The sequence below is a fragment of the Rhinolophus sinicus genome, linkage group LG05 (genome assembly GCF_036562045.2).
Source record: "Rhinolophus sinicus isolate RSC01 linkage group LG05, ASM3656204v1, whole genome shotgun sequence".
Lineage (NCBI taxonomy): Eukaryota > Metazoa > Chordata > Mammalia > Chiroptera > Rhinolophidae > Rhinolophus > Rhinolophus sinicus.
This window is the reverse complement of record NC_133755.1, coordinates 84,083,800-84,095,694: the sequence shown is the minus strand read 5'-3', so window position 1 is coordinate 84,095,694 and position 11,895 is coordinate 84,083,800. Positions and strand designations below refer to the sequence as shown.

General features: G+C 52.1%; 1 protein-coding gene across 1 annotated transcript; it reads right to left on the bottom strand.

Moving 5' to 3' along the window:
* Positions 1–1,102: 1,102 nt before the first annotated feature.
* On the bottom strand, positions 1,103–11,643 carry PI16 (peptidase inhibitor 16). The gene is made up of 6 exons (XM_019738646.2): positions 11,430–11,643; positions 6,947–7,168; positions 4,948–5,057; positions 4,585–4,673; positions 3,225–3,956; positions 1,103–3,020 (listed from the first exon to the last, which is right to left on the bottom strand). Exons 1-6 carry the CDS (start codon positions 11,598–11,600, stop codon positions 2,902–2,904), a joined length of 1,443 nt encoding a protein of 480 aa, XP_019594205.2. The 5' UTR covers positions 11,601–11,643; the 3' UTR covers positions 1,103–2,901.
* Positions 11,644–11,895: the final 252 nt, after the last annotated feature.

Here is an 11,895-nt window from a genome sequence, read left to right as displayed (position 1 = left end):
AATTAAAACCCTAACACATTGTTGATGCAAATGTAAAATTGTGCAGCTACTTTGGAAAATAGTCTGGCAGTTCCTCAAGATGTTAAACATATCCCTCTAAAATTAAAAATTAGAACTACCAGCAATTCCACTTCTGGGAATATGTCCAAAGGAAACAAAAACACTAACTTGAAAAGCTCTGTGCACCCCCATGTTCATAGCAGCATTATTTACAATAGCTGAGGCATGGAAACAATCTAAGTGTGCATCCATGGATGAATGGATAAAGATGTGTGTGTGTGTGTGTGTAATGGGAGTATTATTCAGCCATAAAAAATGAGGAAATCCTATTTGCAACAACATAGATGGACCGTGAAGGCATTATGCTAAACGAAATAAGTCAGAGAAAGACAAATACTCTATGATCTTATATGTGGAATCTACAAATACCCCCAAACTCATAGAAAAAGAGATCAGTCGTGGTTACCAGAGGCAGAGGGTGGGGAGGCGGGGAGCAGGAGGAAGGTGGTTAGAAGGTACAAACTTCCAGTTATAAGATAAATAAGTCTAGGAATGTAATGTACAACATGACTACAGCTAATACTGGTGTGTAGGTAATATTTATAGGAATTTATAGAGTAAACTAAGAATTCTCATCACAAGAACATTCTTTTCTTTCCTATTCTTATCTCTATGAAAAGAGGGGTGTTAGCTAAACCTATTGTAATCATTTCACAATGTATGTAAATCAAACCATCATGCTGTACACCTTAAACTTACACAGTGATTTGTCAATTATTTCTCAATAACACTGGAAAAACAGGTTAAACATAAAGTTACCGAATGATCCAGAGTTTTCCTATGACACTACTCTTAGGTATATACCAAAAGAAAGGAAAACATGTCCACACAAAGAGTTGTACATGAATGTTATAGCAGCACTATTAGAATAGCCAAAAAGTGGAAACGGTCAAAATGTCCACCACCTGATGAATAGATAAATAAAACATATTCCATACAGTAGAATATTTACTTGGCAATAAAAAAGAAGTACTGCTCCGTGCTACAATATGGATGAACCTTGAAAATATGCTAAGTGAAAGAAGCCAGACACAGAAGGCCATACGTTGTATGATTCCATTTATACAAAATGTCCAGAATAGGCAGATCCAGAGAGACAGCAGATGTGGTTGCTTAGGGCTGGGGGTGGGGTTGGAGGGAAAACGGGAAGTGACTGCCAATGGGTATGGGGTTTCTTTCTAGTGTGATGAAAATGTTCCAAAATTGACCGTGGTGGTAGCTACAAAACCCTGTGAATACACTAGAACCCACTGAGTGGTACACTTTCAATGAGTGAATTTTATGTTATATGAGGTCTTAATCGTGACATATATACATAAATGGAAGGCGCACAGCCCTGGCCTGATTTGGGTGCTTCCTGTTTAACTGCTCACACTCTGGCTTGGGCCTGGCGAGTCTGCCTCTCCCCACCAGCCCCAGCTTGGTCCCAAGCCGCCCTCAGTCACCCACTGGTGCTAGCCCTACACACATGCACTTGTGCTTTCCTGCCGCACAGCACTTCTGGACAATCCTGCTGTGCTCCCCTGGGGGAGTGTCCGGGACTCCAGAAGCTTTCTCGGGACTCCTCTAAGCACCAAGCGCTGGCAAAGCCCCACCTGAGCTACATTTGTGACCTCGTGTCCCAGATGGGCCTGGGCAGCAGCACCCCATGAAGAGCTTGCATGCCACTCCTTGATCCTGGGCCCTGAACCCAACTCAGCCCCATTGGTGACTCCGGGAGCTGAGAGAGAGCCCCGTGCCCTTGGCCTTCCCTTGGCCCTTTCCACTTCCTGCCAGCTACCTAAAGATTTGGGTGGTGGGAGGAGGTTCATTGGAAGGAAAGGAAGGGTACCCCAAAGAATTAAATGGAGTAGCTGGGGGAGGGGGTATGAAGGAGAAGGGACAGTGGCCACAGGTTGGTAGGGGAAGTGTCAAAGCCTCTTCAGGTCCTCCCAGAGTCCCCTTTGTCACCCATCCCTCATGAGCACGGAGACTCTGGGTACTCTTACGCAGGCTTTTTTTTTTTTTTTTTTAAATTCAGGAGTCAGAGGCTGCTTCCCTTCCCTGGACCTTGCCTGCTCCACTCATGGAAACCCACTCAGGTGGGGCTTTTCCATCTGTGCCTCACAACCCCCCTCAAAGCTACACAGCAAGTATGGGGAGGGAGGCACTCAGGGAGAACCCCCCGACCTTGTATAGGCAGACAGCCACAGGCCAGGCATGTGGGGATCTCCCCAGAATCCCCACCCACCCCTCTGGACTGGGATAGGGGGAGCAGCAGGGGTCTGGGCCAAATGTGCAGTCAGCCCGTGGCAACCTGAGCTGGCTGCCTGCCAGGCCACATGTCTGGGTGTTGCCCTGCAGCGTTCCCTTCCAGAGGCCTTCAACCAAGAAATATACTGTTTGGGGGCAGGGGCCAGTGTGAGGGAGATGGCAGAAGGACAGTTGGCCTCTTCACCCTAGGAAGGCAGGAGGCACTCTTGGGAACAGCCTAGGACTCAGAAGGCTCCAGGAAGAAGCCAGGAGACTGAGAGGGGCCAAGTGGTTCCTGGGAAGCCCTGAGCTCTTCTGTCCCGTGGCCACAGGAAAACTGCTCAGAACAATCTGTAGCTAGCTGAGGGAGGGGGCTCTCCAGAGGCAGAGGTGCTCCTGGGATAGTGCCAGGAGTTGTCCTATACAGGCCTTCTGAGGGCACAAGGGCACTGGCCTGGAGTCTGGACAGAAGCTGGAGTGAAGGCGCTGCTGGGCCACAGAGCAGGACCTGCCCAGGAAGCTGTGGCCTCTTACTTGGAGAAGTACAATCCGGAGTGCGTATGAGGCCAGGGTCCCCCCACCAGGCCTTGCCTTTGAGTGGTGACCCCTTCAGAAGATTCCGGCCAACACCAGGGGAAGCAGTAGCAGTAGACCCAGGAGAGGGCCCCAGACGTGACCAGGGCCCAGGTTCAGCCCTGAGATTGCAGGCGGGTTAGAGCCCTCTGCACCTGTGGGGAGAGGGTTTGCCTCAGCCTGCAGATAGTTATACCTGACCTCCCACCCACCCCACGAGCATGCAAGTGGGGGCGGCCAGGGAGGAAGGTCCTATGCAGAGGTGCATACCCCACCATGCTCACAACGCCTGTGCTGGGGGCAGGGTGCTGACACCCTGGAGTCAGGAGGGCAGGGAGGACAGACACTACAGGTCTTACCTGACAAGGACGACCGCCGGGCCAGGCTTTTAGCGGTGGCAGAGATATTGGGGAAGTTGGACAGGGACTTGGAGAAGGCAGGCCCCTTGTGGTTGAATGTGGCCTGAAGTTCACTTGGCTCATCCTGGACTAGAAAAACTGAGGCGAATTCCTCACTGAAAGAAAGCAATGCAGCCTTACCCTCTTCCTGGGAGTCAGGTAGCGGCTCTTGTGTCACTGTCGGGGACACCTTCGGGTGCAGAGAACTCGTCGGGCTCCTGGAGGACATTCCTAGTGTACTGCTGACCTCTTTGTCTGCCGATTTGGAGATGGGATCATAGGTAGGTTTGGGGGAGGTAACTGGCTGCTCATGCAAGGAGGGCAGGCTGTGAGTTTTCAAAGAGGAGGGGGCCTCAGTCGTTAAGGAAGGTGGCGCCTCTGTTGCCATGGAGGAGGGGCCTTCCGTTGCTAAGGAAGATGGGACACTAGTCTGTACAGCAGGTAGAGCCTCTGTTGACATGGAGGAGGGGCCTTCCGTTGCTAAGGAAGATGGGACACTAGTCTGTACAGCAGGTAGAGCCTCGGTTGCCATGGAGCTTGAGACCTCTGTTACCAAGAAGAATGGAGTTTCCGTTGCTAGGGAAGAAGAGACACCTCCTTTCCCAGAGTCTGAGTCTTCAGTTGCCAGGGAAGGTGGGGCCTCAATTACCAGTTGAGGCAAGTCCTGAGCCTCTTCTGGGCCGCTGATGGGTTCTGATAAGAGACACAAGGCCTGACATTAATGCTGCAAGTGGGACCCCATATCCCTCACCCCACAGCAATCAAGGTGAGGTGACCAAATATCCTACGAAGACACACAAATACACATACACAAACTCTCTCCAGGGAATATGTCTCTCACTGATAAGAAATGTTACTTCTCAGTTGCTTCTCCATCCACTTCCTTGTCCAAGTCTTCCTCTCTTTGCACTCGCACTTGGACTTTTTCGGGGGACTTCTCCAGCTGGATTCCTGTGCCTAACGCCCATCTAAATCCCTCTGGCCACGCCCACCAGTCGGCTCCGCCCACCCTGGGCTTTGCCTATCAGACCACGCCCACCTGGCTCGGCGCTCGGGAACCGCCGGACTCTCTTTTACACTCGGCTTGGAGGGTTGAAATCCGGTTACTTAGAATGACGGGGCAGCACAGTGGCTGTGCAAGGAGGGCAAAAGGAACTTGGGAACCTGAATGGGGTGGGACGGCTGAGGGCCCCTGGAGGTCGCATCCAGCCGGGCCGCTCCCCTGCCCACGCACCGCTCAGGTGCCGGGAGACGCTCCAGACCATCCAGTGGGCGTCCCTTCCTTGCCTTTCCTCTCCCTTCCACCCCATCCCCGACTTACCACAGAGGGAGTTCTCACAATGGTAGCCGGAAGGACATTGGGAACACGGAGTCCCCTCCTGGTAGGGCCTCTGCCCCTTCACGTTCCCCCTGCAGGAGGCGAGGAGGATGCTGGGGGGTCTCTGGGGACCCCTGAGCCTATCCCTCATACACACACCTAGTCCGGAAGTGCCGCATTGGCTCTTACTTGCCCCCAACTAACTTGCTGGCCCAATGAAAGCAAACTCCCATCGTGACTTCACAGCTACCCACCCCAAGGGTATAGGGCATAGGCTCCAGAATGGCCCCCTCCCACCTCTTTATACAATGCTCAACTCAGCCCTCCCCTTGGCTCTGCCCACCCAAAGGGCTCCCTCGGACTCACGGGGGCTCATAGTTGCAAACCAGCAAATGGATATTGGTCTCCTCAACGCCCTGGAGCTTCTCGCAGAAGTGGGAGCCACAGCCAATGCGCTCTGTCTTGGCCCAGACCACCTGGAGGAGGGCAAACCCAGAAATTTAGTCTGGGCGGGACCGCCCCTAGCCAGTGTCTCTGTATCAGCCTTTTGCAGGAGAGAAGGAACCCTTATAGCCTGTAAGAGCCAAGCCCCCGAGGACATGCAACTTCAGGACAAAATTCTGAACAGGGGATTTCGGACGGGGGTGGAGGACGTGACGTGATGGGGGAGGGAGGGATTTGTTCTGAACCTTCTACTCTCCCCTGCCAACCACACACACTATTTTACCAGGCCTCTCTTCCTCTGAAAACCTTCCCTTCTGATGTACCCTCATGAAGTCTTCCTGCGGGCTGTTCATAGAGGCTCTTGCATTTTAAACAAGAGGTATATCCAAAGGAGTTGATCTCAAATAGGAGAATCTTAGCCATCACCAACAAGCAAACTCCAAGGAAGGAAACAGGAGGAGCCATTTGGGAAGTAGAACTTCCCCCAAATCACAAGCTCTGCCTCTCTAAGTGTGGGTCTCCTACCTGCTAGGAGTTCTGTCTGCAGCATAAAATTTAAAAAGTCAAAACATTTGTGCCCGGCGACGGGCTGAGACCAGCAACCTCCCCTTGCTATTTCCAGGTCTAGTTTGCCCCGGAGTCACTCAAACTGAGGCCACTTTTTGCTGTGAGATCTGGCTCTGGCTGGTAATTCTGCACACCCTCTCCCCTGGATTGGGGTCCTTCTGCTTAAATCAGTTGAAGGTCCCCCAGATACCACTATTGAGCATCTCCCAGGCAGAAATCACCCAAGTGCATGTGCACTCAGCTCCAGAGAAGGCTGGGGTGGAGGTGGGGCAGACCCACCCCTGCTGGGCACTGACTGCAATGCCAGCAGAGGATGTGTGGGTGGGGGGTGGGAAAGGGTAGGGGGAGAGTGACAGATGGCAGGGTACAAAGGGAAGGGGGCAGGGAGGGTCGCTGCACCCTCACAACTTCCTGATCTGCGTAGGTGATGCTGGGATTTCCTGCCCTAAAGATTAGCTCTAAAAATACCACCCAAAAGAGGCACTGGAAAATCCAATTGGAGGATATGGGTGGGAAGATGGTTTGTTCATTTTCCTTTGTCTTTTTTTAAAACTTGTCTTCATGTTATTATTTGAACAACAAATTAGTATTGGGAGGAGGAAAAAATAATTCAATAACACTAATGTTAGTCCCCCCATACACACACAGCCTTATACCTCTTATCTGAAAATTCAAACTTTCAAAATGCAGTGAGAATCCCGACATAAGCAAAAAGTGAGAGGCCAGACATGCTCTCAGAAGGCTCCCTGAGACCTTCCCTCAGTGACAATTTGCCTTTATTTCCAGGTAGTTTTTAAAAGCAAAAGAAAAATTAAACAAACTAAATTGTCTATTTGCTTTGCCGGTCCCTAGCAGATTGGAAGCAGCAACTTAGATATCATGAGAAATGACAAAAGAGGGACAGTGAGAGAGTTGACAGAAGTGGGAGGGGGCTCTTACTGCTGGAGCAAAAACCCTGCATAACTTACGCGAGAGGACGGGACTGCTTACAACTCCGTCAGGATGGCCTAGGACAGTAACTACCGTCCCGGAAAGGGGCTCTGAGACACCTAGTAACAGGTCTCTTCAGTACCAGCGAAAAAAAAAAAAAAAGGCCGAGAGGGCGGCCTAGGTTTTCAGATTGTGGTTTTTAAAGAGTAAACTGAAAACGGTTTTTAGTCAGTTCGAGAAGCAGACTTCGTCAGATGCTTGGACAACCATTAATTGTTATGGAAAGACGACTCTATGAAGGATCTGAGAGGTCTTAGAGCGCGGACTAAGAGACTCACAAGCGGTGAAGAACAGGTGGCTCCGCCCCGCCCGCCCCGCCCGCCCCGCCCACTATCCTCGGGGTCCCGCCCTCCGGGCCTCGCACCTGCGTGTAGTGGCCGCACATCTGGCCCGCGTCGCAGGTGGAGGTGCTGAAGTTGTAGTGCTCGCGCTCGTGGTGCCACTCCTCCACGGCCAGCGGCACATCCACGCCCTCGTCCGTGATGGCGAACAGGTTCTCGCCACGCCGCCCGCGCTCCTTGTTGTGGCCCCACACACACTGCTGCGCGTAGGCCTTGGCAAAGGCAGCCAGCTCCTCGTCCCATCTCTACGGGACAGGTCGGGGAGGGAGGTGAGGACACCTTAGGCTCAATGGAGGCAGGAGGGGAGGTGGGACAAGGTGAGGACGCCCACAGTTCTGAGCCAAGAAGAAGGTCGAGGGTTGCCTGGGGGCCTCTGGGGGCAGGAGACCCTCCCCTCCTTGGCAGAGTGACTCAGGGCCGTAATTGGAGCAGGTCTCTGCTCCTGGTGGACTTCTGTGGGGAGATGGGAGGGTGCTACCCTAGGCCGTGGAGTTAGCCAAACTCGGGACCATTCACCAGCCTTGTGATTTGGGACGATTGCCTAACTTTTCTGAGGTTTCACAGGACATTGGGAAGAGTAAATACTATTAATAGTCACATCCTTCTATGAGAACGGTGGGCCCTTCCTACGTCCCAGGGCTGCCTGAACTGCTCTGAAGATCACAAGCTGTCCGGTGAGATGTTCAGAGGCTGGGGTGATTATTTAGCCATTCCCCTCCCCTCATCCACTCACCATAAATCTGACTTGGGAGTCAGCAATCCCCTCTCAGCTTCCACTCTCCCCTTGGGATAGCCCAGCCTCCGTGGCTTTGTCAGTCTCAGCCTTCCCTCCTGAGTGCTATTTCCAAGTGCTCTCAATTCTTGTCAACTGACAACCCCTTTCCCCAAGAAAATTAAGTGTCTCTGTGTGACCCTCACTGAGAGGCCTCTTTCAGAGCTTTGGTGGCCCAAAGAGCTCAGATTCCAAAGGTAGTGTTGTCTAGTGGGACCTCAGGTGAGACAGCAGGAGGGGACATTTTTAGGTTAGGGGGACTCTGAGGTTCTCTGTCCCTGGCTGGGAGGACAGGCCTCATGTGGGTGGGAAGAGGGACTAAAAGGCATCTGACCAAAGGTTTGAGGAGGGAGGCCTGGATCCCATTAAACTTTGTCCTGGCCTCTCCTGGAAAAGGCTTGCCTGGCAGCAACTCTTGCTCCACCCTCTGGGGGCCCATCCAGCTGTGGGAGCCAGACAGGCCATACAGCTTGGTGACCCCGAGGGGAGGAGGCTGTGTGGCCACACCCTCTCCCCACCCACACGAGGTTCTCAGGAGCAGCTGCCTGGGGTGGCAATGGGACCACTGCACTGGGATAGCCCTACTGCTGTGACTAAATGAATCCCTCTCCCTCTCTGGGCTTTTTCTTTTTTGTGTGTGTCCCAAATCACTGGTCCCTGAGGTTCTCTCAGACTCTGGCAATAGTGGGAGTTAGGCGGTGGGGAAAGGGCAGGGTGCTGGGGACCAGGATGGGGACGAGGATCAGGATGACCTGCGGGCCCTCAGACTAGACTGAAGGTTCCTTCTGGGTAGGGCAGTGCTGTCACCCAGCACGTACTCAACAGACATTTGTCAGCTGTTGATGAGTGAGACAGGGCCCTGCTTAAAACGGTCTCCCCTACAAAACTGGGCTGTCATTTCCATTCTGACTAGATGCCTGGAGTCCCACAATTAGAGTCATTCCTTTGGGTCTTAAGACTTTTCAGTGGTCCAGAGACCCCTGGGGAATTTCAAGAGTCATGGCACCCACCCACATTGGCCAGCCACATGGTCACCATCTGAAAGCAAGTCCATTCATTCACTCACTCATTCATTAAACAGTCCTGGGCACCATTCCAGCCCTGGGGTGACAGCAAGGACCAAGAAGCCCAAGTTTACGTTGTCCTAAACCACTAACTGGGCCACCATATGGTAAATGACAGATACACAATGGGTAGATTAGAGGCACCAAAGAGGGCCATTAGCTCAACCTGAGGGTGGAGAAGGAGACAATAAACTAAGTGTTAAAAGATGAGGCATTGGCCAGGTAGAGAGGGGAAGGTATCCTGACCAGAGGCAGTACTGAGCAAAGGCATGGAGGTGAGAAGCAATGTTTTGGTCGGAGAAATTCAAGCTGTTCAGGTTACTGAAGAAGAAAGTGGGTGGGAGAGGAGGCTGAAGAAGTAAGAAGGGGCCGGAGACACAGAGAGAGACTTCTCAGGAACTGGAGCTTTATCCTGAGGCACTAGGGAACCACTGGGAGCCATTGCAGGGTTTTAAGCAGGGTCAGGCCTGTGTGTTGGATCATGCATTCTGGTAGCAGAGGCCAGAGGCTGGGGAAGCAGGTAGCGACTGTTCTAGGAGACCTTGGGAGAAGAAATGAAAGACTGAACGTGGCTTGTGCCATATGGATTGGGGGGCAGGGAGTGGGAGGGATAGGGTTTAAGGAAAATTAAACTTCCTGGGAGGTAAAAGTGATTAAATGTGGAGGCTAAGGGAGAAAGAAGAGTCTACTATAACCCACACCTGCCTCACCCTGGATCCCTTCCCTTTTTTGTTAAACACTTATTGAGCACTTAATAATTGACAGATGCTCTTCTAAGTGCTTTAAACATATTCACTCATTTAATCCTTACAAGCACCTTACAAGGGAGTTGTTATATTGTTATCATCCCCAATTTACAGATGAGGAAGCTGAGGCACAGAGAGGTTAAGTAACTTGGCTGAGGTCACACAGCTAATAAATGGCAAGTTAAGGTTTGAACCCAGGCTGTCTGGCTCCAGAGTCTGCATTTGCCAATGCTGAGGTTGCACCTGAGCTTTGTTCCCACCAGGCAGCAGCATATCCCCTCACTATCTGAACTGCTTCCCAGAATGTTGTCCCACCCCTGAGAGCCACCTCTGTCAGCAAAGCAGCTTTCAGCCTCTGTAGCCCTCAGCCTCAGCCAGCAAGACTGTAGGGCATCAAGGATGTACAGATGGGGAAACTGAGGCCCAGCAAGGAGTTCCAGGCCTCCATCAGGGAGCTGCTGGCCTAGCTGGTACCAGCATCCAAGGCTCCTGATTTGTTGTCTGTGATCCCTGGTTGCCCAGGCAACAGGGCTTGAATGATGGTGCTGTGTGTGTCTGTGGAGCCCCTCCGAGATCTTCACACGGGTCATCCTGTCTGAGCCTTGTGGCAGGGATGCCAGCCCCACATGATGGATCAGGAAACGGGAGCCTTTGAGATGGTAAAGGGACCCACCAGTCACTTCACCAGATGGGCAGAGCTGGTAGAAGTGCAGTCTGGGATCCCCAGGCTCACTGCTGTGTTCCCCAAGGGTGGCCTTGCTCTCAGGCACCAGCTGTGGCTCGCTGGTGCGACCATCAACCTCCTAGGCCACCTGAGGGTGGCTAGAGGGGATGGGTGAGTCCAGCCTCAGGGAGGGCAGGAAGAGGCTGAAGTTCTCACTTTCTCTCTTTTAATCCTTAGCGTCAACACCACGCCATCAGATAACTCTCCGTCCCTGATGGAGGTACTGTGTTTCCCCCAAAATAAGACCGGGTCTTAAATTAAGTTTTGCTCCAAAAGACAAATTAGGGCTTATGTTCAGGGGATGTCATCCTGAAAAATCATGCTAGGGCTATTTTCCGATTAGGTCTTATTTTCAGGGAAACACGGTAACCACCACCTCAACTCTGGTTTCTGTCATCTGTAGACAATTCCACGTATGTTCACTGTATCTGCATGTGTTCCCACCTGGATACAACAGTATTTTTCACATTTTAAAACTTCATGTAAATATATCCTACTCTGTGTGTGTGTGTTTATTTCATTCCCTCCGACTCAATGTTATATCTGTGAGATTCAGTCCATATTAATATATATGTATTAGGTTGGTGCAAAAGTAATTGCTGTTTTTGCAATTATTTTTAACCTTTTAAACCGCAATTACTTTTGCACCAACCTAATAGCTCCAATTATGACCCCATTTTACAGATGAGGAACTGAGGGTCCTTACTAGGTTAAGGGACTCGCACCAAATCCTGGATCTTATAGGTGGCCGAGACAGAATTTGAGCTGTGTGATCCAGAGTCCTTTTTGCTTCTGCTTCCTGTGCTCACCCCACTTCCTCAGTACTTCCCTCCCCTTCCATGTGCCCTGATGCTTCCCACTGCCCTGACGGTTGTCACCAAGATGTTAGGAGCTTCTTGTGTTCTCCCTCCCAGGGGCACGTGGATATTAGGAAGTGCTGGGTAGGTGTCACTGGAGTGGGAAACGGGGACATTCAGGTCTGGCAGTTGTATGATCTGCAAGCCCCTGAGGGACCAGCCTGTCCCTCTGAGCCTCAGTTTCCTCATCTGTATAATGGGGCTGCTCATGGGGACCTGTGAACTATATAATATCAGAGATTCTGTCACTGACCCGAGAGGTAAGTCTCTGAGAGGGATTGGTGGGGGGCCCTGCCCAGCACCCCTTCAATCCCAGCAGGTGAGTGTCCCTGACCACACTTACCATTTGCAGCATGCTGGCGGCTGGAGGGGACACATGCGCACGGTAGAGGTTGTGCAGCTCCACCATCACTCGTTTCTCATCATCACTCAGGGCTCCAGCGGGGCCTGCGATGGCCACCAGCAGTAGCAGTGGTGGCAGCAAAAGTGCCAGCAGACTGCGGGAGCTGTGCATGGTGGCCAGCCCTCTCTGCCTCTCCCTTCCAGGGGTCTGGCAGCTGGATTTAAAGTCCTTCCCACACAAGCACCACCCTGGCTGGGGCGGCGGGAGGGGCTGTCTGGCGGCCCAGCCCGACTCACACAATGTCTTAGAGAGGGCTGGGTGCTTGGGTCCCGACCAGAGTTGAGTCCACTCCCAGCATTTATTTCCCCCCGGAGTCCTTGGCAAAAACGTCCTTTCTCTCAGTAACGGGGGCTCAGGCCAAGAGCTGTGTGAGTGCCGCAGTCCCTCCCAAGATGTGGATAAAGTT

Coding starts and splice junctions, on each gene's coding strand:
- PI16 (XM_019738646.2), bottom strand. CDS start 11,600: ATGCACAGCTCCCGCAGTCTGCTGGCACTTTTGCTGCCACCACTGCTA. Junction 5,058..6,946: donor TGTGCGGCCACTACACGCAG/GTGCGAGGCCCG, acceptor GCCCTCCTCCAG/GTGGTCTGGGCCAAGACAGA. Junction 4,674..4,947: donor GTTTGCAACTATGAGCCCCC/GTGAGTCCGAGG, acceptor CGCCTCCTGCAG/GGGGAACGTGAAGGGGCAGA.